This window comes from Mustela nivalis (assembly GCF_964662115.1).
Source record: "Mustela nivalis genome assembly, chromosome: 12".
NCBI lineage: Eukaryota > Metazoa > Chordata > Mammalia > Carnivora > Mustelidae > Mustela > Mustela nivalis.
This window is the reverse complement of record NC_139031.1, coordinates 57,407,350-57,435,228: the sequence shown is the minus strand read 5'-3', so window position 1 is coordinate 57,435,228 and position 27,879 is coordinate 57,407,350. Positions and strand designations below refer to the sequence as shown.

The 27,879-nt window shown below is 37.9% G+C and overlaps 1 protein-coding gene across 1 annotated transcript in view; it reads right to left on the bottom strand.

The window, feature by feature from the left end:
- Positions 1-27,879, bottom strand: part of LOC309844991 (diacylglycerol kinase beta) — a gene marked incomplete at its 3' end in the record, with an annotated part of 308,686 nt that overhangs the window by 226,122 nt on the left and 54,685 nt on the right. The window contains exon 2 of the mRNA XM_082692421.1: positions 10,876-11,134. Within this exon, the coding sequence (XP_082548547.1) occupies positions 10,876-10,945 (70 nt within the window). The 5' untranslated portion in view covers positions 10,946-11,134. The remainder of the gene's footprint in view (positions 1-10,875; positions 11,135-27,879) is intronic.

Below are 27,879 nucleotides of genomic sequence, written 5' to 3'. Positions count from 1 at the left end.
CACAATCAAATGGGTAAGAGGTAATGAGTGCTAGCGTGAACACAAAGATAAAGGAACCTTCATGCACTGTTGGTGGGGATGTAAACTGATGCCACTATGGAAAACAGTATGGAGGTTCCTCAAAAAATGAAAAATAGAAATACTTTATAATCTAGCAATTCCACTTCTGGGAATATATCCATAGGAAATGAAAACCCTAATTCAAAAACATATCTGCCCACCCATGTTTATAGAAGCATTATTTACAATAGCCAAGATATGGAAATAACCTAAGTGTCTTTGATAAATGCATGGATAAATAAGGTGTGTGTGTGTGTGTGTGTGTGTGTGTGTGCGCGCGCGCGCACACATATGTAGTGTGTGTAGTGATATTTTTCAACAATTAAAAAACAAGGAAATCCATTCTGACAACACAGATGGAATTTGAAGACATTATGCTAAGTGAAATAAGTCAGATAAAGACAAACACCATATGATCTCACTTACATATGGAACCTAAAAAACAAAACAAAACAAAAAACAAACCTCATAGAAAAAGAGATAAGCTTGTGGTTACCAAAGGAGGAGGCTTGTGGGATGGGGGGCTTGGAGGAAGGTAATCAAAAGGCACAAACTTCCCATTTTAAGATAAATAAATGCTAGGAATGTATGCATAACATGATGACCGTAGCTAACATTATTGTATGATACATAAAGATGTTGTTAAAAAGTAAATCCTAAGAGTTCTCATCATAAGAAGAACAATTTTTCTCTTTTTTTCTATCTTTTGCTTTATTTTATCTATAAGAAAAGACGGATGTTAGTTGAACCTAGTGTGGTAATCATTTCATAATATGTGTGAGTCAGGGGCGCCTGGGTGGCTCAGTGGGTTAAGCCGCTGCCTTCGGCTCAGGTCGTGATCCCAGGGTCCTGGGATCGGGTCCCGCATCGGGCTCTCTGCTCAGCGGGGAGCCTGCTTCCCCCTCTCTCTCTGCCTGCCTCTCTGTTTGTAATCTCTGTCTGTCAAATAAACAAATAAAATCTTAAAAAAAAAAAAAAATATGTGTGAGTCAAACCATCACACTGTATGACTCTAACTTATACAGTGACATATGTCAATTACTTCTCAATAAAACTGGAACAACAAAAAAAGGCTGTGGCCTGTGGGGCAATCTTCTAATTTAACACATATCTAGAGGACCTGATACAATATTCCCCACAAGTTAGGAAAGCTAGCGCTCCCCCTCTGCCTCATTCCAAGTTGTTTATATTGACTAGAAAGGATCGGGTACACATGTTGGGAACAAGGGGTTTACAGCTGCTATCCAGGGAATGCATCCTTTGATCATTTGGCTCTGGGGCCCAGCAGGGCTTATATTTGCAGGTCCCACCGGTCCATAGCAAATAGAATTCATTCTTAACAACCTATCCCCCGCCAGGGCACAAAGCAGAGATGGCAGACAGAAATTCCCAAGTTGTGTGAGAAAGAGGCATATTTGCAGATCATATACCAATAAGAACGTAAGAAGGTACTCAATATCACTAAACATCAGAGAAATGCAAATCAAAATACAACGAAATACCACCGCACACTTATTAAAATGGCTATGATCAAAAAGACAAAACGTAAGTGCTGGAGAAGATATTAAAAAAGGGAAACTTTGTACACTGTTAGTAAAAATGTAAATTGGTACAACTACTATGACATGGAGGTTCCTCAAAAAATTAAACATAGAACCACCATATGATCTGGCAATCCCACTTCTGGGACTATACCCCAAGGAAATCAAAACCCTAACTCAAAAAGATATGTGCACCCCCATGTTTGTTGAAATATTATTTATAATAACCAAGACATGGAAACAACCTAAGTATCCACAGAGAAATGAAGATAAAGAAAATGCAATACACACACACATACACACACACGCACGCGCACGCATGCTGGAATATTATTCAGCCATGAGAAAGGACATCATAATGTTGAGGCATTATGCTAAGTGAAATATGTCAGACATGAAAGACAAAAGCAGTACGATCTCACTTATATGTGGAATCTTAAAAAGCCTGAACTTGCAGATATAGAAAACAGACTGGCGATTGCCTGAGGTTGAAAGTAGGGTGTGTGGGTTTGTTGAAATGAGTGAAGGAGATCAAAAGGTAAGAACTTCCAGGTAGAAGTCAGTCCTGGGAACATAATGTACAGCATGGTGACTACAATTATAATACTTTATTGTGTTACTTCAGAGTTGTTAAGAGAGTAGATCTTGCGATCCCTGGGTGGCTCAGTCATTAAGCATCTGCCTTTGGCTCAGGTCATGAATCAGGGTCCTGGGATCAAGCCCCACATCGGGCTCCCTGCTTGGTGGGAAGCCTGCTTCTCCCTCTCCTACTCCTCCTGCTTGTGTTCCCTCTCTTGCTGTGTCTCTCTCCATCAAATAAATAAAATCTCTAAAAAGAGAGAGAGAGGGACAGAGAGAAGATCTTAAAGGTTCTCATCGTAAAAATAATTTTTAAAAAGTAACTATGTGTGGAGACAGATGCTAACTTAACGTATTATGGTGATCATTTCACAATGCATCTTAAATCATTATGTTGTACACCTAAAATTAAAACAACCTTATATTTAACTATAGCTCAATAAAATGTCTTATATATATATAATATTCAGAGAGTGTATTTAATTGCTTTATCATCATCTGCCACATTATTTGTGTCTCTGAATACACTAGGCTCTTGACTGAAAGCACCAAAAGATTCATTTCTGTATTAACCAAAGCCAAACATAATAAAGAATAAAAGGTTCTAAGTACTGTTGGCTAAGTAATGACTGAGTATTGACTGAATAATGACTGAGTAAAATTATGTCCCTTCTAGTTTGTGTACTCGCATCTGTGTGTGTGTGTGTATAGCACTTCTGCTATAATGGGGAAGATGACAATGAAGGAAACTTTCGGCAAATAACAACTTTTATAAGTGAGTTAAGGAGGAAGTACATAATTAAATGTGCATGATTCTCAGTGATAACTTTTGATATAAATTTATCATATTAATGTTAGTGATAGAATAATAGTTGTTATTTTTTTATGAGAATTATTGTCCTCATTTTATAGGAAAATAAATGGAAGTTTAAAGAGATTATGAGGAGTAAGGTTCCAAAGTCAGTGGTAGGATCCATTTCATTTGTGAGATACTGGCCACATTAGTAGTTTTCACCAAGTATGTTAGTGTTCCCCTGACACTGGGCAGACAAAAATAAGGCATTTCTCTACTCACTTGGAATTGGATGTATTCGTGTGTATTGCTTAGGCAAAATAAATCTAAGCGTATCATTGTCAGGGAGAAGCCGTAAGAGCCAACTCCCAGTTCTGAAGCTCTCTATCTCTACCATAGCATCTGCCAGTTTCTGAAGCTGATGACTGTTTCATCAAACTGGGACTTGATCGAGGACAAAGAGAAATTAACCGTTTGCGGACTCAGATTTGAAAATAAAATATGAGCAAGAAACCAGCACCTATTTCATTAAGCCACTGAGATTTTGTGAATTTTTCTGTTGTAACATAATTTGGCCCACCTAAGCCAAGACTTCACAGAAGTCCTGACTTCAGTATTAAAGTTCATTTGAGTGTAAGCCTTAAAACTGTTTCTGGATTACTGTTTTTGTTGTTTTTTTTTTCCTGGCAAGTTTGCAAAATTGGAAAAATAGATGTTTTTGTCTTTAGGACACGAAAAGTATGGAATTTGGACATTCATAGATATTGATTTCTTTTACCACTGCAAATTTCATGTATTAAAAGATTTAAGACATATATGTATCCAGAGAAGCTACCAAGGAAAAAATCAGTCTGAAACAGTACAACAAATAGGAAACAGAGCCAGAAATGAGGCAAAAGAGATTATGCAGCCAACATACATTCCAGAAATAAAATCTGGGCCAAAGCCAGGAACTGCTGAGTTAATCAATGCGAATCAGAAGAAACAGGGTCGGAAATGAGAGACATGTATTATCTAAAATAGAGTTGCAGATTCCAATTTCAGACCACGTATCAGGGCAAAATCAAGACATTTTACATTAGTTGTATAAGTGAACAGGCCTAAAATTTTTTCATTAGGAAAAGCTCTCTTATGACATTCCTCTACCTCATTTATCACCATTGTGATCATCATCATAGCAATAACATATTGAGTCCTGAGCATTTACCTGCATTTTCACATTTAACCATCACCACAATCCTAGGACGCGGGTGAGGAAACTGAGGGGTATATCACAGCACTAGAACTCACCTCGTTTTATGACATCAAATTAAGTGCTCTCAGTCAATCTGTTAAATGGCCCTGTGCCATTTATTCTTTGGTCTTACGCAGAAAGTAATTATCATTAAGTGGTTTGCCCGCCCAAAATAGAGCCTATCTAACATAGAGGGCATAGGCCAAAATCAAAAGCAAACTGCATCATGACAAATTAGCAACAGGGCTAATATGTGATCTAAATTTGCTTAACTATAAATTGAATACCCACAGGGGCAAGAGGTGAAGTCTCTTCCCCACCGTTCTCTTTGTCTCATCTTGTATGGATGACTCACAAAACGTATCTCAAAGGCACATTAGATCATCATGCTAGAGAGTAGAGTTTCTCAAGAGAGTAAGGCTACTTAAAATGGAAAAGGACTTCACCATATTTCTATTACAATTGCTTCACGATTTTCTGCTCCTCTCTCCTTCTCCTCCCATGCTTTTCATAAAGGAAAAGTGAGGGAGGTTCCAGGCTCTGGCAGACTGAATGCAGGAGGAATACTGAAATCTGCCTCTATTGTAGGTGGAGCTTCACTGAGGTTCACACATGATCCTTTCCAATCTACCACGATAAGAGACCAAGAAGACAATTTGAGGCCAAAGCCATAGTTAGCAGCTTTGCCTCTCTGCTTTGCCTCGTATCTAAAAACCTTTGAGAGATGACTGTGGCTGGTGGAGCTAGGAGGGCCCTAAATCCCAGATTCCAGCTTTTCGTATTTTGGAAACATGATCACTAACCAATTTATTAACACACTGATCTTCATAAAAAACATAAATGAATTATTACTGTTTTGATTTTCATCATTTATTGTGCCATTGCTATGGGCTCGGTAATCTGCCTGGAAGAGATCACTTGTCCCCCTCTGACGTGTATTGTATTCAATGAGTTAATACTTGAACATTGTTTAAGATGAGGCCATTAAAAAACAATTATTTATTATGATGACATTTACCGTCTCATTAAATCCTGCAACAATACTTTGACGTGGATTCTACTTTTCCAGGTGACAAAACTGAGGTACAAGCAGTTTATGTAACATTCTAAAGGCCCACACCACTAAAAGTACCAAACAGGGCTGGGGCTCAACACTATCAAGTATTAGTCTGCCTGCAAAGTCTGTGCTCTTTCCACTAAGTGCACGTGCTTCTCTCCATAGAAGAAATCGTACACGATGTCCAAATGTTAGGCATATTGGTCCTTATTGAAAAGAACAAGTTCATCATAATTTTGCAACTCTCCACAATGCCAGCTGCTATAAACAGTAAAAAATTTATGAAAATTTGGAAGTGTTCCCACCATAATAACACAGTAGCTTTCAAAAATAATTTGCATGCTATATAACACACTTTATATATAGCAAATAAAGAGCTAATCCTAAGTGACAATATGTGGGCAGATAATGAATCACTTGAAAATACCGTGTAGATTTTACACAGAAAATATTGTCATCCATGAAAAGACTTGGAGTATCTTAACCCTTTGTGACACCATGAGACCACAGCGGGAAGCTCTGGCAAACTAATAATGTGATAAGCTCAATTCTCTCCACGGCAGGAGTGAGAGCTCTCTATCTTGTAACAACAGTTTGGATGACTTTATATAAAGAGTGGGAAAGAAAATTATACTCCTCTCTCCCACACATCAATGGAAATGTTTCCCATGGAGTGACTCAGCCTAAAATCCTAAACAGGAGCATGGTCACAGCATGCTGTAGGCAGCCACAGCAGGCTTTGCATTAACTGCCTTCAGCATTTGTGGGGACAACACAGAAATGAGGCTGCCAACAGCACCAGAATTGTCTACCTTGTGGGAAGAATCCAGTCTTACAGCACAGTGGGGGGTGGGAGAGGACAGTGACTGTGCTCCAAAATGTGGCACTTTTCTATTGATCATCAACAATCCATTCAAACAGCCAACAGAATACATTCACACCCTTCCTATTAAAACAATAAATGTAAACAGCTGCATCACTTACAACTTGCCCGACGGTGCTATCATGATTTGACATATATCATTAACTCGTTCGATTTAATACTCACAACCCTTGACACATTTATGGTTTTCCACATTTTGTAAGTGTGAAAAACGGGACACAGAGATGTTAAGTGACTTTTCCCACATGAGAGATCTAAAATATGGAGGTCCAGGATTTGAATACAAGCTGTCTGACGTCCTAGCTGCCTAACTAGGGATGTTGTGCCCATCTTGCTCTGCTTTCCCCCAAGTGATCACAAGGAAAGCCTTGAAGTTGAGAGTATTTTCAGTTCCAGGGTGTAAGGGACTTGACCGTGTCCCCACCGAAGGCATATGTTGCTATACCAGCCTCCAACAGGAGAGGTCTTTAGGAGGTAATCAGAAGGAGCTGAAGCCATGAGAGTGGGCCCCAGCTGGATTAGTGTCTTATTTTTTTTTTTTTAAGATTTTATTTATTTATTTGACAGAGAGAGATCACAGGTAGGCAGAGAGGCAGGCAGAGAGAGAGGAAAGGAAGCAGGCTCCCTGGTGAGCAGAGAGCCCGATGCGGGGCTTGATCCCAGGACCCTGAGAAAATGACCTGAGCCGAAGGCAGAGGCTTAACCCACTGAGCCACCCAGGTGCCCCTGGATTAGTGTCCTTAACAATAGTCCCTGGGAATTCACTGTCCCACTGACTGTCTCCACCCTATAAGGATACAAGGAGAAGTGGCAGTTTGCAAGTTTGCAACTGAGAAAAGGTCCCTTATAGAACCTGAACATGCTGAAACCCTGATCCTTGACTTCAGCCTACAGAACTGTGAGAAATATCTATTATTCTTAGAAGTCATCCCCTCTGTGGTACTTTGTTAGAGCAGCCCAAACAGAATAAGACATCCGGTATATTGGGGCAGTACTGGAGAGAACCCCCAATCAGATAATTCAAGGAATTGATCTTTACGGTGTTATCTAGGTCCCATTTTGAGTGATTTGCTTTTGCTGGGGTAGGGGTTCCATGAATTCCTTCATCTCAACCAACAGTTTTACAGCCCCGCTCCATCTCCCAAAAGTATATGAAACACTTATTTGGTATACAGCACATACAATCTTAGTGTGCTGCAGATTTAAGCTTAAAACAGTAACTTGTTTTTTAATTTAATTTAATGCATGTAAACAGTTTCTTATTGAAAGCTACAAAACAAAGTCAAGAAAGTGAATCCAAAATACCATCTTCTACTAGACAATGAATGAATGTCACTTTGTCAATACTGCTCTGCAACATGAAAAATCTGATGCTTAAATGTTGATGACAGATTGATCACCTGCACTAAATTGCAATGGAAAATAGACTATTTTCCTAATCTTCAGAATAAGGTTTGTTTCCAGCTATATTTTGACAATGGCAATTTATTATACAAGGATACATTCTAATCATGATATTCTTTGCTTCCTAATTACACAGGAAACTTCTTGGGGGATTAAGTCTAGCACTTTTCATAATGCCTTGCTTATTTGAAAAAGAATGGCAAGTCTAATGATCATGGAATCTGCACTGATTTTTTTAACTCACAGTTATTCAGTTAATTTGTGTCCTCATAAAATCAATTAAAAACTGTTCTTATACATAATGTGTCACTTCTTACTACCAATTTATTGAATTCTCATTAATCTTTGTCTCAGTCTGTTACAACTTTCACATTTATGATAATTTTTATTACCACTTGTTTTAGGTATTTCCACAAATTGATTACTAAGTCAAGCATTTTTATGATATAATTAAATGAATGCCATATCCCATTGGCAATAAAATGAAAGTAGCAGTATATAACATATTTAATACTTCAGTGTAAATTCTGTTTATCAATTCAAATAGAATCTTAATATCTGAGCAAAGTTCATCAGAAATGATAATTTAGCTATTATGGCAATAATTTACCATTTTTATTTTAATGCTTCCAGAAACAGTAACATACATTTTAATTATCCAGCTAAATTTAACATAAGCTAAGCCAAACTCCATGTTTTCTTTACTTGGGAGATTATGTCACCAAACTGTCCCATTCGTCAAGTCAAATCTTTGGAACTAAATTTTTTATTTCTTTCGCTATTTTATTATTTCCCAAGCTCTCTTTTAGTTTTAATGCTATAATATCTGAATCTACACTTTTCTGGTCATCTTTCATCATCCACATTATTTAGTCTATTCCGGTAGCCCACTGGCATGATGTTAGTCTCTTTCCATTACCTTATTCCATCCTTGTATTTGCCAAGCTAAACTCCTTGCTCATGTTGTTCTGCACTTAAAACCCTACAATTACTCCTCACTGCTTTACTCAAGTTTAGCATTGTATATATATATTTTTAAAGATTTTATTTATTTATTTGACAGACAGAGATTACAAGTAGGCAGAGAGGCAAGCAGAGAGAGAGGAGGAAGCAGGCTCCCTGCTGAGCAGAGAGCCCGATGCGGGGCTTGATCCCAGGACCCTGAGATCATGAAGGCAGAGGCTTTAACCCACTGAGCCACCCAGGAGCCCCAGCATTGTATATTTTAATTCCATCTCATTTTTACAACCTAACTGTACTTATACCTTTAATTTGCAGTATAGCTAAATATGACTCCTCTCTGTCAAATATATGCTAAATTTTCCTTTTTATCTATATTAGTTTCTTCTCCATTTTCCTTAAACCTATTTAAATTTTAAGATTCATTTCAAATCCTACTTCTTCCATGAAGATTTATTTCCCTTTCCCAACTCCAACTGCATATTAATGCCCTGCAGAACCCCAAACCTTGTGGCACTTAAAATATTCTGCCTAAGGGCACCTGGGTGGCTCAATGGGTTAAGCCTTTGCCTTCGGCTCAGGTCATGATCTCCAGATCCTGGGACTGAGCCCCGCATCCAGCTTTCTGCTCAGCGGGAGCCTGCTCACCCCCTCTCTGCCTGCCTCTCTGCCTACTTGTAATCTCTCTCTGTCAAATAAATAAATAAAAATCTTTTAAAAAAAATTTTTAAAAATATTCTGCCTAGATACAGAGTCATTTATCCATTAGTTTCTAGCCTTCATTAAACATCCTTGAACACATGTTTATAACTGTGGTTCCTTCAGTGCCAAGGAGAATATTCTCCCTAAAGAAAATGCTCAGAAATATTTACTTAATTATTGGATATAAAACAATAGCAGAGAGCAAAAAGAAATTGGAAAACATATGTAAATCCTTTTTTTAGTCAATTTCAAAATTATCACGTATAAAAATGCAGACAAGAATTCAGCCATTGTGGACTAAGCGGGACAAGAGGATGAAGTGTGCTCTCAGCCTCTCAAAACATTTTTGAATATGAGAAGCATACTTTGATAGCAGAAATTTCTGCTCCCCGCCAGTGATAGCTGTTATAATTTTTGTTATTGACTAAGAACATGCACATGTTCTTACAGCTTTGCATCTTTATTGTGAATACCCAGCAATACCCTCACAACCTCACCCAGCACACATCAGCCCACAAGTGAGGAAGCCTCTAGAAAACCAGTGAAGTTGGCCTTTTCAGATAATATGCATTAAGTGTTTACTAATGTTCCTGACTTATCTGTGCCCCATAATGCGTTATTATTCATTATTATCAACAAATCTTTCACTTATTATTTCAAGCTCTTCTTCTCTCTGCCTCTCCTTCATAGCCTTACTCCATCCACTCCCTTCCCCCGGGTACCACACCTCCCCAACCCAGCTGCCTCAGTGTTTCCTCTTACATTCTTGTATGCTACAGTTGTTCTCCTCTTTCTAAGGTTTCCTGAATTCTCTTCTTCCAGGCACCATGCGATTCCCCTAGTCTCTTCCATCTTATTACATTCCTTACATGTTACTTTTTTCTCTGCTCGCCATCCTCCCAACTTTTTGGTACCACTGATTTTTTAGGAACTTCCTCTTCTCTCTTGAACACCTTGACCCAGGTGTTATTCATATTTATAGTTGAAACTCATTTCATGAAACAAATACATTCCTGAAAATCCATGTTAAAAATAAAATTCTTTGTAGATGAAATTTTACTGTTTATGTGTAAAGAAACTTAGTATTTAAAAATAGCCTACTATAAACTGAATTGCCATGGTCTACCTTTTGTATAAATATACACATCTGAAAAAGTTGGCATAAGGTCCTGATACTTTCTCACTAACAAGCTCTAATTCCAACTCCACAATGTATCCATGACCCCCAGCTCCCAGCCCTTTTTCTATGTTATGCTAGTAAACAGAAAACATACAAAACAAGAATAACAATAACAAACCCTCACTTTTCCCCTTACTTCTGTTTGTCCTTCTCAATTGCAGTATCACCAATTTCCTTTCACCAAATTGTCTCATCTTTTGCTTTACTTCTGTTACACATGGAATGTTTCCAGTTTTAGTTTTGCACCTAATATCCTAGTTCCTTTTTTTTCTAGATTTTATATTTAAATACTTTTCCTTAAAAAAAAAAATTCAACTTTTCCTTTTTCTCATGCCAAAAGGTAGTCTCAAGTAGACCGACCTACAAAAACAAAACACGTATCTACATCTCTCCCAATGCTGAACAGGTTCTGTAATCTGTTCTTATAAATCTTGCTTAAAACAAATGCTAAATCAAGACATATTATCAATATAAATACTTACATTCAGCATATTTCTGAAGTTGGGAAAATTCTGAGGGGCTAAGGTGTGCCCACTTCTCCTGGTTTGTCATGGTGGTACTGAGAAGTCTCTTACATTACAGGTGAGAATTCTTTACTCAGGTGTTTGGCAGGATTCTAGGCTTCAAAGTTTCCACATGGCATGTTTCATTATAAAATATCTCGAGCTTTCAAAATATGCAATCTGTCAACATGTAGCCACTGTGGGTGTGAGTTGGCAGTCTCAATGATATATTAAAGATCTGCAGAAAAAGAAACACAAAAATAAAAGGTCAGCATTATTGCACAAAGAAAAAGTTGACAAGTTATACAATGTTAAGAACTTTTAATTTCCAACAATATTTGTTCTTCCATTCCATGAGCATGGAACTTTTTCCATTTCTTTGTGTCTTCCTCAAGTTCTTTCATGAATGTTCTATAATTTTCTGAGTACAGATCCTTTGCCTCTTTGGTTAGGTTTATTCCTAGGTATCTTATGGGTTTTGCTGCAATTGTAAATGGGATTGATGCCTTAATTTTTCTTTCTTCTCTCACATTATTAGTGTATGGAAATGCAACTGATTTCGGTGCATTGAATTTATACCCTGCCACTTTGCTGAATTACTGTATGAGTTCTAGCAAGTTTGGTGTGGAGTATTTTGGGTTTTCCACATAAAGGGTCATGTCATTTGCGAAGAGTGGGAGTTTAATTTCTTCTCTGCCACTTCAGATTCCTTTTATTTCTTTTTTGTTGTCTGATTGCTGAGGCTAGGACTTTAGAACTATGTCGAACAACGGTGCTTGATAGTGGACATCCCTGTTGTGTTCCTGACCTTAGGGGAAAAGCTCTCATATTTTCCCCATTGAGAATTATGGAGGCTTTTCATATATGACTTTTATGATATTGAGGTATGTTCCCTCTATCCCTATAATGTGAAGAGTTTTCACCAAGAAAGGATGCTGTACTTTGTCAAATGCTTTTTCCACATCTATTGAGAGGATCATATGGTTCTTGTCTTTTGTTTTATTAATGTACTATCATATTGATTAATTTGCAGATGTTGAACCACACTTGCAACCCAGGAATAAATCCCAGTTGGTTGTGGTGAATAATCCTTTTAATGTCCTGTTGGATCCTACTGGTTAGTCTCTTGGTGAGAATTTTTGCATCCATGTTCATATTGGTCTGTAATTCTCCTTTTTAGTGGAGTCTCTGTCTGATCTGGGGATCAAGGCAATGCTGGATTCATGGAAAGAGCTTGGAAGTTCTCCTTCCATTTCAGAACAAATATTGTTAAAATGTCTGTGTTACCTAGAAGAATCTATACATTCAATCCAACCCCTTTCATAGTACTATCAACGGTTTCTCCGGAGCTGGAACAAATAATCCTAAAATTTGTGTGGAACAGATGAGACCCTTAAAACGTATGGTACTGGCACGAAAACACACATAGATCGGTGGAACAGAATACAGAGTCCAGAAAGGGACCCTCAACTCTATGGTCACTAATCTTCAACAAAGTAGGAAAGGATATACAACGGAAAAAAGACAGTCTCTTCAACAAATGGTATTGGGAAAATTGGACAGCTACAGGCAGAAGAATGAAACTAGACCATTTCCTTACACCACACACAAAAACAGACCCCAAATGGATGAAACACCTAAATGCAAGACAAGAATCCATCAAAATCCTAGAGGAGAGCCCAGGCAGCAACCTCTTTGACCTCGACTGCAGCAATTTCTTGCTAGACACATCTGCAAAGGCAAGGGAAGCAAGGGCAAAAATGAACTATTGGGACATCCATCAAGATAAAAAGCTTCTGCACCCAAAGGAAACATTTGACAAAACCAAGACAAAACCAATACAACTGATGAAATGGGAGAAGATATTTGCAAATGTCTTGTCAGATAAAGGGCTAATATTCAAAATCTGTAAAGACCTTATCAAACTCAACAACCAAAAAACAAATAATCCAATCAAAAAATGAGCAAGGGTGCCTGGGTGGCTCAGTTGTTAAGCATCTGCCTTTGGCTCAGGTCATGATCTTAGAATCCTGGGATCGAGCCTCACATTGGGCTCCCTGCTTGGCAGGAGGCCTGTTTCTCCCTCTCTCACTACCCCTCTTTGTGTTCCCTCTCTTTCTGTGTCCATCTCTGTCAAATAAATAAAATCTTAAAAAAAAAAAAATGAGCAGAAGACATGAAAGACATTTCTCCAAAGAAGACATACTAACAGCCAACAGACATATAAAAAAATGCTCAACATCTCTTGGCATCAGGTAAATACAGATCAAAACCAGTGGGATACCACCTCACACCAGTCAGAATGGCTAAAATGAATAAGTTAGGAAAGGACAGATGTTGGTAGGGATGTAGAGAAAGGGGAACCCTCTTATATTGTTGGTGGGAATGCTAGCTGGTGTAGCCACTCTGGATAATAGTATGGAGGTTCCTCAAAACATTGAAAATAGAGCTACCATATGACCCAGCAATTGCACTAGTCTGTATTGGCCCCAAAGATACAAATGTAGTGATCTGAAGGGGCACCTGCACCCCGATATTTATAGCAGCAATGTCTACAACTGCCAAACTATGGAAAGTGCCCAGATGTCCATCAACAGATGAATGGATAAAGAAGATGTGGTATAGATACATGGAATATACTCAGCCATCAAAGAAATGAAATCTTGCCCTTTGCAACGATGTGGATGGAACTAGAGGAGGATAGGACGCTAAGTGAAATAAGTCAGCCAGAGGAAGACAAATATCATAGGATCTCACACATATGTGAAATTTTAGAAACAAAACAGAAGATCATAGGGGAAGGGAGTGCAAAATTAAAGAAGACAAAATCAGAGAGGACAACAAACTGTAAGAAACTCCTAATCATAGGAAAGAAACCGAGGGATGCTGGAGGGGAGAAGAGCTGGGGTTGCAGAGGTGGGCTCACTGGGTGATGGTCATTAAGGAGGGCACATGATGTAATGAGCACTGGGTATTATACAGGACTGATGAATCACTGACTTCTACCCCGGAAACTAATACTACACTATATATTAATTAATTGAATTTAAGTAAATAAGTAAAAAGAATTTTTAGTTTCTAAATAATATATTCCAAAGTTATTTTATTTTGTGTAATACTCAATTTCTAATTGTTCATGTACTCTTTAATGGCATTTTTATATATATTTCCTAATGCCAGATTACAGGAATAAATGATTTCGATACAAAAAGAAAATTTTATGAAGTCTATTTCATAAAAGTAGATTTTTCTATGCCATTCAATTTTATAAATTTCACATCCCAAGAGCAAACAAGGGTGTCATTTTCATCAATCTGAACTTGCCGGTCCTGTAATATCTAAACAATTACTATGTAAAAATCTAGACCAAATTATTAAAGGAAGCTAAGTAAGCTCTATAGCTCCCTGTACATACAATCAGCTAGTGTACCAGATTTCTTTTTTTTTTTTTTTTAAGATTTTATTTGTTCATTTGACAGACAGACATCACAAGTAGGCAGAGAGGCAGGCAGAAAGAGAGAGAGAGGAGGAAGCAGGCCCTCCGCCGAGCAGAGAACCTGACACGGGACTCGATCCCAGGACCCCAAGACCATGACTCAAGTCAAAGGCAGAGGCTTTAACCCACTGAGCCACCCAGGCGCCCTAGTGTACCAAATTTCTTTTTTTTTTTTTTTTAAAGATTTTATTTATTTGACAGAGAGATCACAAGCAGGCAGAGAGGCAGAGAGAGAGAGAGAGGGAAGCAGGCTCCCCGCTGAGCAGAGAGCCCGATGCGGGGCTCGATCCCAGGACCCTGAGATCATGACCTGAGCAGAAGGCAGAGGCTTAACCCACTGAGCCACCCAGGCACCCCCCTAGTGTACCAAATTTCTAACAACAGTTTGGAATGGCTTTCAGTAGAAGCACATATATTTGAAATCAGGCAAATCAATTCTGGGAGTCATATAAATTGAGGATTTTTTTTTTTCTAGCAACAAAATGAATAGAGTAATTTTAATTTTATAATTTGTAAAAATCCCAATAAAATTAACTAAACTAAAGCAACTCTAAAAGTCTGACAGGCTTGCATAATGATAGTAGAAAAACTACTATGAATCATGCTTAAAAATAAATCCCTGGGTTGTCATGGACCTACGTTCACTGCTACATCTATAAAGGCAAACAAAATGAAAAACCATCTGGTCTCAACTTTTTATTAGAGACAGTAATCAATTGCTCAAAACCAGACTGGCATTGTGATCATTATAGAAAATGAAATATTTAGCAACAATGACTTAAGTTTATGAAATTTTATGAGTGGAAAGCTTATTTATGCAGATGTCATTACCTCAAGCCAACTACCTATATTTGGCATTAGTGCATAACCTCTCTTCAGCATCTGTTTTTTGGTCTTCAGTATGAACCCCAGGACCTCACTGTCACATCTTGTCATCTCTGTCTATAAAAAAGATTTTTGTCGATCTCATCTGTTCAGAGTCCCTGCACTCAGTTTTATAAGATGACAGTTTGCTATTTAATTGGAAAAAATGAAGATAGTGATGTGTTAACAGAGGCCAAATTGCTAGGTCTCTTTTTCCTCCCAGGGAATGCTCTTAAATCACAACCATGACTTTGTGGAAATAACGCAAACCAAAAGGAAAGGAAACATGTGATGGACGTTTCTGTTTTCCACCCAGTGTCTTCCAGCTGATTTCATCCTTCTTATTGATTTCATCCTAATTCTTTGCTTCCCCCCATTACATGCAGTTTTGATGAGACTATAAAAGAAGGTGTCCTATTCTTTCCTATCCAAAGAGAGACAGATGATTCAGTAACATTCGGCACATGAGAGTGTCTCATGGGGCTTTAAATGTTGGATGGAGTTATTCAAGGACGGGATGAAAATAGTTGTACCTAAATGATTACAGCAGTAATTGGATGCCTGCTGATGTCTGAGCCCAACTATCTGGCTATCTTGTCACTTCCAGAAGCAAATAACATTCTTCCAATTAAGAGTTAAGTGGGTCAGAATCAATTTCTATTGCCTACAACCCCCAAACCTTAACTGATCATAATGGAAGTTCACTTATTCATTCACAATATGTTTATTTATTCCCACTGTGTGCCAGAAAGCATTCCGGGCACTAGAAATACGACAAAGATCAAAGATACCCCCAAATGAAAATAATACGAATTATAACAACATATCAGCTTTACTGATAGCTTAGAGTATGCATTGTACTCTCCTCATAGTATTGTGTGTTTGACTATTCAATCTTCACAAAATTACTTCGCGAGGAACCATAGTCTCTGATTTCAAAAAAATAAAGAAACTAACCCTAGATGATTAGAATATGGTCAAACATGACAGATACTGCTAGAAACCCAAACTCCATCCAATCTCCCTTGCTTCCTTGGTAACAGACCTCTAATCTTATTGAATGAAAATATATCCATCTAAAGAACTACATTCCTGAACACCTGGGTAGCTCAGTCGGTTAAGCATCTGCCTTCGGCTCAGGTCATGATCCCAGGGTCTTGGAATAAAACCCCACATCGGCTCCCTGCTCAGTGGGGAGACTGCTTCTCTATCTCCTGCCCCCACTGCTTGTGCATCTCTCTCTCTCTCACTCTGTCAAATTTAAAAAATCTTAAAAAAAAAAAAAAAAAGAACTACTTTACTCAGGTTATTTGAATAATGGAGTGATCAGTGAGATGTAAATAGTTTGGGGTAAGGTATACAGAAAGGTTCTATTTGGCAAGTGCTATTTTAACCTTTTTTTTTTTTCCTCTTCCTGTAACTTCCTACCTGGAATATTAACATTTTGGCTACAAATGCAACAGTTTTTTATACTTCTGAGATAACTTTTAGAATGGAAGGCATGTGCTAAGAATAGTAGGATCCCATAAAGTAGACCAGGTAGGCAATATCCAACTGTAGAAAAATTTGACCCACCACCTATGTTTGTGAATAAAGTTTTATTGGAACCAGTAAGAGGCCATTTTTTGAAGGGATTTCAATGCTAAATAAAGTTTGGGGAATTATTCTGAAGGCAGTCATAAACAATGGATAAACAACAACAAAGACCAGAAACCTGATCATTTGGGGGAAAATATCAGTATGGAAAAATGCCAATGTCTTCATTTTGTTTCCTTCCCTAACCTGTACTATTGCAGTACCTTCTTAACTGGCCCCCTGAGCTCCCTCCTTTCCTTAATGTGCCCTATTTCTTGAGTCCATGGACAGTCATGAACTAAGGTGATGCCAGAGTCCTGTCTTATAAATTAGCAATAAAAAGTTAATTAATGTATGAGAATAATAATAATAATAATAATAAACTACAGCTTTCTACCTTGCTACTTGCTCTGAAATTTATTAAAATTCCTGATTTAAGTAACTCAAATTCAAAATTCAAATTTAAAAAGGACTGGTTAACTGACATCTTTCAGATTCTACATGAATTCTATCCTCACAGTAAAGTGGCACCTGGTCATTCAATTTCCTTTTCTTTTTAAAGACTTTATTTATTTATTTGACAGACAGAGATCACAAGTAGGCAGAGAGGCAGGCAGGGAGAGAGAGAGGAGGAAGCAGGCTCCCTGCCAAGCAGAGAGCTTGATGCGGGACTCGATCCCAGACCCTGGGATCATACCTGAGTCGGAGGCAGAGGCTTAACCCACTGAGCCACCCAAGGTGCCCCTGGTCATTCAATTTAAAATTGCACAGTCATACACACCATCCCTCCATCAGGCTTTTATTTGTTTGAATATATCTTATCAAATATTTAACATACTTATATTATTTAATACTCGTTTCCTCATGCTACAAATTAGGGGTAGCGTGAATGGCTTTGAGCCCTGATAGGATTCCACAAAAAGGACAAAGCAAGTAAAAATACTTGCTGCATTTTCCCTTGATTTTCACCCAGATGTATGTGTAGAGGCCTAGGGCAGGCCATCTCAAGATGGACCACTTCGGCATAAAAATTATTCTGTGATGAAGTCAATAGAGACTCTAAGGGATCAAGAGAAATTTTTGCCCCTCAGATAACTCCAAAGAAGAATCTGGACTAAGATTAAGGGTTGCTAGCAAGATAAATTGTGTCTGAGTGACCCATCTTTATGGCCAGGCAAACATCCAATTACCAAACTTCTGCTTTTCTTCTCATCACCCTCTGAATTGCATCCCTTTCCACTTAAATCCCAAAGCCCTATGCCCTTCTTAGTTCTTTATGATATATACACCCCATTTTGCCAGTCTCTGAAATTTCCCTATCTGTGTCATTTTCCTGCACATACCCTATTAAATTTTATTTTCTCCTGTTCATCTGTCTCACGTCAATTAGGTTCTTAGTCTAGCTAAAAGGACCTTGGAGGCGATAGGACACTCTTTCTCCCCAACATGTGTATTAGATTCTATGTCACCATATCCTCTCCTGTGCTCTAAGACTAAGTCCCATGAGGGCAAGGATTATTGTATGTTTGTTCATTGCTATTTTCCTAGAGTAGCTGGTAAAGGAATAATTATAGTATGAATTCACTTATATGTTTGTTTGTTTTGGTAAAGAAAAACCCGAGTAGGGGTACCTGGGTGCCTCAGTCACTTAAGCACCTGCCTTCAGCTCAGGTCATAATCCTGGGGTCCTGAGATCGAGCCCCTCATCAGGATCCTGGTTCATTAGGGAGTCTGCTGCTCTATCTCTATTCCTCTACCCCACTTTCTCTTTCTGTCTCTCTCAGATAAATGACATCTTAAGAAAAAAGGACAGGAAAGGATAGGACTGGAAAGAAAAGGAAAAAGGAAAGGAAAAGAAAAGAAAAGAAAAGAAAAGAAAAGAAAAGAAAAGAAAAGAAAAGAAAAGAAAAGAAAAGAAAAGAAAGGAAAACGGGGGTAGTAGAAGTAGAAGAGGCCCTCAACTTGAAAAAGAGAAAATGGTGCAGAAAGCGGTTAGGAACAACAGTTATTACAAGTTTCATTCTTCCTAGGGGCCACCGATTTTTGTTCAACTCAACAGACATAAGTGAAAGAAGTTATAGTTAGAGGTACAAAACTTTCACTGTTAAAACAACAAAAAAAACATTTAAGGGGCATCTGCCTCTTGGTTTCAGCTCAGGTCATGATATCAGGGTTGTGAGATTAAGCCCTTTGTCGATCTCTGCACTCAGCATGGAGTCTGCCTGAGATTCTCTCTCTCTCCCTCTGCCCCTGCCCCTGCTCCTTTTCTCTTTTTCTCTCTCTCCAATGAATCTTTTTAAAAAATCTTTATTTTACATAATTTTTTAGTATTTTCTTTCTGTTATATATATATCTAATTCCATATATTTTTTAAATGATTTTATTTATTTATTTGCCAGAGAGAGAGTGCGCACACAAGCAGGGAGAATAGCAGGCAGAGGAAGAAGCAGTTTCCTTGCTGAACAAGAAGCCTGACATGGGGCTTGATCCCAGGACCCTGGGATCATGACTTGAGCCAAAGGCAGAGGCTTAACAGAATGAACCACCCAGGCATCCATATAAATGAGCAACATTTCCAAGTGAAACTTTCATTGATATGTTAACCAATAAGCATCAGGACTATCTTAAAATTATTTTTCTGTATCTGACAAAAACATTACATAGCATTCTTTTATTTACTATGATCTTATCAACACAAGCCATAGCTTTTCATCTCAAGAACAGCTTCTCTAAATTAATCTAACACAATTTGCATTTTTATTAGAGGCATTTAAAGGGTAACGGCAGCCCTAAAGGACTCAAAGTAAATTCTCTTTGGTTCTTGGATTTGGTTTATTCCAACACTAATACACTTCAAATAAGCCTTCCTTATAATCCTTCTAGTGGAAACCCTTGGTTTTACAATCCTGGTAGTGCCAACTCTCATGAGGTGATGTGACATGTAGTCAAGTAATAACAAATAAATGGAGTTTTCCTAACCAAATATTTTAAACTAGCTGAACATACCACAACTCTGCATAAAGAGAAAAGTTGCATGTATAATATTAAATCAACAGGCACGCTAGTCTTCATGCCTCAGCAACAGATGGAAATGATAGCAACACTTCCTTATAGTCACTTGTTCTTTACAAACGTGTGGAAATAAAATGACAATTGAGATTCCCTATGGTACATTCAAAGATTTCCTGTTCCCAAGCAAGGGGTTTCTTCAGATGCATAAGATGAAAGCCAGGAAGGATCCACTTTGCTGGCTGTTGGAAAGCAATCTAATGCTGACATTCTCATCTAGTCAATGGGTGTGTCATTTTTCTTAGTTGTTGGCAGGAAATAACTATGTTGGAGGAATTGGAGAAAGCTCTTTGGCTTACTATGCCTGGACTAAAACACATTCTTCACAATTGGGGAAGGAAATAAATCTCCTATGAAGAAGTTACAGGCAGTATCTAGATGAATGAATCTGATGGACTGGATTCACGTTAAGCAGAGATTTCTAATTAGTTATTAAAAGTCAACACATCATGACTCTAATAATTGAATAAAGTTAATACACATTAAGGCATACTAAAAACTGTATGTATACAAATTTAAGGCATTATGATGAGTGAAAATATTTACTGAGTCTGCAGTGTCATAAACCCTGGGGGTTTATGGGTTATTAAGTAACCCCTGAAGAAATCATAGGAAAAAGGATGGGAGCCAAAATATCAATCAGAATTTCAGAAAGAAAAGCAGGATGAAACTAAATGGAATATTAATGCTATCATGTAATTTGTAATTATTTGTTCATTTATTCATGAAAAAACAACATGTGAGGCACTAAGCAGGTGCTAAGGATATACTAAAAAGAAAAACAGATATACTATCTCAGTTCTTGGATCTTGTTTGGGGGAATGATCTACATTAAACTAAGTACACGCATAAATCATTCTGAACTATAATAAATTACTTAAAAAAAAAGGCAATGGAATTCTGCGAGAGAGTACAACAGTGTCCTAATTTAGAGATTCAAAGAGCAACTCATAGACAAAGTTTTATTTAAACTGAATGATAAAAGTTGAGTAACAGTTAGAACTTGAGTGAGAAGAAAAATATGAGCAGAAACCTATAAGTGAGAATTTTTTTTAAAAAATTGGGTCTAAGACAGTAGATGTGATTGGAGCCTGGTGACAAGAGGGAAACGGGCACACCGTTGGATTGGAAAAATGGATAAGAACTACACCATGCACATTCCTAGAGGTCCTAATGAAGATTGATCATAACTGGATGATGAAGCCACTGCACATTCTGAGCAGGAGATAAACATGATCCACTTACATTTTAAGAAGTCCATTCTAATCAATGGATGGGAAGGTGACAAGAACGGAAGTGAAAAGGCCGATGAGAAGGCTGTTTCAGGACTAGACAGAGTTGGCGGTGGCTCCCATTATGGAAATGGCAGTAAAGATTAAGGAAAAGGCCAAACTCAAGACATATTTTAGAAGCAGGATTTTATAACGAAGGGGATATAATGTGTGTAGGATGAAGGGATCACAGGACTCCTATAGTTTTGGCTTGAGCACAGCAAACAGAAAAGGCATAGTTTAAAGAATTAACTATTTACTGGAAGAGTATTAGGTGTGAAGAAAAGAGGCAAATCCCTATTTTGTTTGGGGACGTGTTCAGTTTAAGAGGGGCTGTCTAAATTGACAGGACTAGTAGATAGTGAGGTAAGCCTAGGGCTAATAAGAGAGAGAGAGGTCAGATGTTGAGAGTTGTTTTGGAATAGATAGTATTTTTGAAGATATGGGCATGCACACGTTTGCCTGATGTAGCAGCCATAAAGGCATACTGAAAACTATATGCAGACAAATTTAAGGCACTATGATGAGTGAAAATATTTACTGGGTCTGAAGGGTCATAAACCCTAAATTATTAAGTAACCCCTGGAGAAATCATAGGAAAAAGGATGGGAGCCAAAATATCAATCAGAATTTCAGAAAGAAAAGCAGAATTAAACTCTAAGCTCTGATTTTAGAAAGAACGTGCATTCTGCTGCAAAGACTGTATGTAATACCTGACAGCCTCTACTCTAATAGCTTTCAGAATACAGTCAGCTTTTGAACAACGGTCACACTCTTCACAGGCAGAGGTCAAAGACTAAAGATGATGGATGTACTAGGATCATGCCAGTTTTGACCAATGGAGGACTCCCGTAATGACCCATATTGCTTCAGAACAACCCACTGGACTGGCGGCACTGTGATATGAAGCTATTCACAATGAACTCAGCATCCCCCACACCTCCTTTCTTTTCTCAGGTATCGAATCTGCATCAGATTGATGGTTATCTCTGCCCAACCCTGCTTTTTCTCCCTTTATCTTTCACAGGAATAATTTCCTGGTAATCCTGGTAACCTTTGTATCTCTAATTCCATTTTAGTGTTTGTTTCCTTGTGAAGGATCCCATGTGTCAGGATTCCAAGTAGGGAACAGATGTACATTTAAAATGGGTAGGTAGGAGTTTAATAAAAGGATTATTGAGAAAGAATGGACAGGGATTAGGGAGTTATTAAAAGCTGGTCCAGTATACTGGACTAGCAAAAGTTGGGAACTTACTGATCCTAAGCCTGAAGGCACTAGGGCTGTTGCAGCTAAAAAAAAAAAACCTCAGAGTAGCTATATATACACAGGGTCATCTGAAAGGAGCCATGGTCTTAGGTAACAGGATTTACCCATTCTCAAAGGACTTAGCTGGGAAAGAAGTGGTGTGGGGGTATGGGGGGATGACTTCTTAACTTTTTACTCTTCCAACTCTCCAATCTCTTCCAGCGCTTCATAGTAACCAAACGCAATCATAAGCCAGAGGGCAAGGACAACCACTGATGTCATCTATAGGAAACAGCTTCAGGAGGCACTGAACAAAATGGAAGAGGATGAAGGGGGAATCTGAAGGGGAAAATGGGAAATATTAAGTACATGTGGGGAAAGAGAATGGTGTGAGAAAGAGAACCAAGCTTCCAAGTGTTCCCATATTTAGAGATTAGAAGTAGAGAAAGACCTCCCAAAATAGAATATGATGTCAGAAAGACAACAAAAGAAGAAGAAAAGGAAAGGGTGTGAGGGTTAGGGTTCAAGGAAAGGGTTAGAGGGCATTTACCAAAAGTTTCTGGGCAGTTAAATGAGATGAGGATTGAAACATCCCATGGCAACATCATGGTCACTGGGGACTTTAGCAAAACAACTTCCCTGAGGCTAGGCAAGTCAGATTGGAACGGGTTACAGAGTAGAACTGAATTTGGGAGGGCTGTGAATACCATCAACTCTCAGAGAAGTGTGATTGTGAGGAGGAGTGGAAAGCTAAAAGTAGCTACCCAAGAAGAATATGGAATCAAGGAATTTTGCTTGCTTTTTTTTGTTTGTTTGTTTATAGGAATCACTGGAACAAATTTTAAAATTGGAGAGAAAGGTTTATAGTGAGAATGTTTCAAGTTTAGGAGAGAGGAAGTGATCAGTATTTCGAAGTCCTTAAAAGGCCTTTAAAACCCCTTGTTAGCAAGAGAGATAAGCTCCAGAAAATATGTGAGGGCCAAAATTAATCTTAACAATGAGAACAGATGCAAGTAATTTTGTAGATTTGATGCTTAGAAAATGGAAGATTTCTGGCTCCTAACTTCTGTTTTCTCAATGATATATAAATCTTAGTTATTAGCAGATGGTTTAGTTAGGCAATGATGGGGGAAGGGAGAAATAAGAGTAGGAAGATAAGAAAAAAATAAATACAAATGTAGGGCACCTGGCTGGCTCAGGTAGTAGAGCTTGTGACTCTTGAACTCAGGGTTGTAAGTCTGAGCCCCACATTAGGTATAAAGATTACTTGAAAATAAAATCTTACAAAAAAAAATAAATAAGAATAAATAAATACAAACATGGTAAGCTGAGCTTAGTAAAGGCATGTAGAAAGAACAGGAGACAGAGTAAAAAGCCAAAGGGGATACGCTATTCATAAATCTGAACTGAAACAACCTGTTTTTAAATTATTAATTTATAGACTAAAGCATCTAAAGGACAATTAGTCATATTCTTAACCTACCACTTTTGAATCAGATAGATCTGTATTCTCATTCAAATTCTGAGCTGTTAGTCTTGCCCGCGAAAAGTGAATCATTTCACCTGAGTTTCAGTTCCTTTCTCATGAAGTCGATAATATCACCCACTCGCTAGAGGTAGTAGCAGTAAATGAAGTAACACGTGCATAATACATAAGAAGTAAAAGCTTCTCAACAAAAATTATTTTCTCCTTGCCTTTGTGAGTAAGGATTTAAGATATATTTTTAGTATAGAATGTGACCATACATGCAGTATGCATACAGGGGAAATATAGGGGAAGTCTACAAACCCTTCAGAAGACTATGTGGGTGGTTCAATGTAAGATTCATAATTGTCTTATTTTTGGACTCTGCTGACACATAAAAATCTAAAAAAATTCAAGGGAAATCTTTGGTGATGCAAAACAGGGAAATATATCAAGCTTTGTATTGCCTATATTTTGCAGTCATGATTTCAAAGATGGATTGTCATTTTATTTTTTTTTCTTTGTAAGAAAAATTACTTCAAGTGACTTTTCAATGCTCTGTCTTTTTAGACCTGGTTTTAAGGAAAATATCCTTTAGAATAGAGACTGAGGTTAGGTAAAAATGGTGATAATGTGCAGAGGTAGAACCTTTCTCAATATAAAATACTAAGTGTAAAGGGCTCAGCTAAGATTCTACTTTCCAACCATGACCACAACAATATCGTTGCATCTCACATGCCATTGTAGAACCCTGCTGTACCCCTTCTGGAAAACAAAGGCAGAAGAAAAATTACTAAATTTCCTTACAACTTGCAGCCCATTGACAAGTCTTTAAGGCGGGCAGAGTGACCTCCCTCTAGGGAAAGAGCTGCCTGGATGTTGACACTTTGCTAGGGCAAAAGCCAATCCTAATCCAACCCCAGGATCCTGTAAGTCTACTTTAACATATAAAAATTCCTTTAGAAACTTCCTTTATCTCTTACCACCCCCACACCCACGATACATGTTGCAATCATCCCCAAGTATACAACCCATCAATATACATCTGAAGGGTCTCATTGAATAACAGACTGGTGGGGCTAGTAGGGAGAAATTAGGTAGGGGGCTACGGGATAAGACTCAGAGAAATCCTAGAAATGCTGAGGTGTAAGGAAACCAGAAATAAGGAAACAAACCAGGACACCCTACCCTGGGTGTCAAGAGATTTTTTTATGGCAGTCACATTGTGACTGTCACAAAAAATGACCAGACCCCATAGAAGAAGACATTAAAGATGTTATCAGCAGTCCTTACTCAAACCAAGACATCACAAGAATGATAAGGCCACAAGCTCCCTGGTCAGTCCTAAATAAAAGACTGTTGGTGAAGACCCACTTTGGCAACCCTGTAGGGATCCCTCTCTCATTCCTGAAAACTTTTTCTGTATCCTTGCTTAATTAAACTCTATCACTTTACTCACTCTCCTTTGTCCATGAGATTTCATTCTTCGACTCTGTGAGACAAGAATCTCGCTCTCATGCTTCACTTGAACAAGTGCTGTCTATTTTTCCTCTTCCTATACTTGCAAGTACCTTTGTGACTACCTTTTCATCCAGAGGTTACAGGAGAAGTGATGCTGTATGACTTCTATAGCTTGATCATAAAACATCACACACTTCAGTTTTACTTTCTTAAGACTCTAGCTCTTGGGGAGCACGTGGGTGGCTCAGTGGGTTAAGCCTCTGCCTTCGGCTCAGGTCATGATCTCAGGGTCCTGAGATCGAGTCCCACATGGGGCTCAGCAGGGAGCCTGCTTCCTCCTCTCTCTCTGCCTGCCTGTCTGCCTACTTGTGATCTCTCTCTCTCTGTCAAATAAAAAAAAAAAAAAAAAAATTTAAGACTCTTGCTCTTGAAAGCTAACCAACATATTCTAAGAAAGTCCAAACTGGCCCATGTGAAGAGACCACTTGGGGACTCCATGCATATGTGCACCAGCCAACAGCCCAGCTGAAGTGTCAGTCAATAACAAGCATCAACCCCAATTACATCAGTGAAGATGCCTTCAGATTCCAGTGCAAGCTGTCAAGCAGCCCCTTCTCTAAGCTAGAAGTCTTTCCAAATGAGGCATCAAATAGAGACAAAGACAATGCAACCCATTATGCTCATTCTAAAGGCTGACCCCTGGATCCATGATCCCAATAAAATGGTTGTATTACAGCACTGAGTATTTTCTGGTTTGTTATGCAAGAGTATAAAGAACAAGTAACTTGGGACAATATTTGACACAAATAAAAAGTACCTCAAAATATTATTTTACTGTTATTACTATTACATTTTTGCATATGCTGCATGAATTATGTGTGTGTAACTCTTAATTTACTCTTCTTACATCACATGGTCTGGTTCATGTTGGTATGAATTTTCCATCTCCCTCTGAATTAAGGAATAAAGTCTTTGGGAGGTGTGTATAAATATTTAACACAGGTTTTCTTCTAACTTTGGACTTTTCAGTGATGGATTACTGAAAGACTGAGAGTCATGGAATAAAAAACAAGAACTCAGTGGAATATTAGGAAAAAGGTAAAGATCTCAGTGTCAAAAAGAGAAAAAATCCATTTTGTGGATTTTTTTGTGGACCATTGTTTTGTTATGTTTTATCAGGGAACAGGTCTGTTTGTGTTTTTCACAAAGATTTTCCAAATAAAATATAATCTCACATGAAGAAGAGAAAAATGTGAAAGGATAAAAGATAACCCCCAGAAGAAAATGCCATTGTTGAGTGTTTCTGTTTGTTTGTTTGTTTTTCCAGTTTATTTGACCTGGGATCTTTTTCAATAGAAACACATTTCCTAGAATGCTAACATTTATAAGTTGATAAATTTATCATTAGCGTTTCTCATGCCCAGCTTGAAGAAGCAGAAATTCACTAAAATAATTCTCCAGCTCTTTGTCAAAGAGCCTCTGATAAAATACATTCAAACTTTGTACTAAGAATGCATGTGTTTAGAATTTTTTCTATTAATTAAAAAAATAATAAATTTAATCTCGGGCAATTACTGGAATTTGATGATTGCTGGTAAGGAACTAATACCTTTCAAACCTTTAATCTCTAGAAAATAATCAACTCTAATGCTGTTATTCAACTTCAAGTTAGAGTACGCAACCGCCTAAGGAAAATCATTATTGCAGTACGCTGGGGACCTTTTTACAAAATGAAATTTGATGTCTACTCTGAGAAACAAGTAATGCTTGCAGTAAACCCACAGTATAAAACCAGAGAGCTGTATTCAATTTACTGACACAGAAATAGATGACAACAATACAAAAATGTGTATTTTGGCCATATAGTTTTCCTTCCCTCTTAAAAAACCCACTATCTTAAACTTTCCATATACATCATGGTTTGCGAGACACCACAGGAGAGCACAATGTCATTTTCCCATTTGATTTCTTTTTTTGTTGCAAGCATTGAAATATAAAATGATGCTGTTCCCTGCATGAGGAAATATTAAACTTTTCTGTTTTAAAATGATCAAGAGTCCTGGAATACCTGGGTGGTTCAGTCAATTAAGGGTCTGACTCTTGATTTAAACTCAGGTCATGATCTGAGGGTTGTGAGACTGAGCTCTGCTTTGGGGTCTGTGCTAGGCAAAGAGCCTGCTTAAGATTCTCTCTCTGCCCCTCCCCTCCTCTTAAAAAAAAAAAAATTACCAGGGATTCAGGATTACTGATATTTTAACCACAAGTTATAGAAACTTTTAGAAGGGAGCTTAAGAAACTTTTGGAATATAACCATTTATGTAGATTTATGTAAATTCATGTAAATGGTGATCATTTGAAATTTCATATGATGCTCTATACACAAATATACACTGCGTCCATCCCTCTGGCCATTGTATAATTGAATACCTTTATTGTATCTCCCCTCACTCATTAACGAAGGTTTTAATGTAGATTTCTAAAAAAAAAAAGGTACTGAAATTAAATTACTCTTTTTAAGAAGAATTCAAGGTGTGAA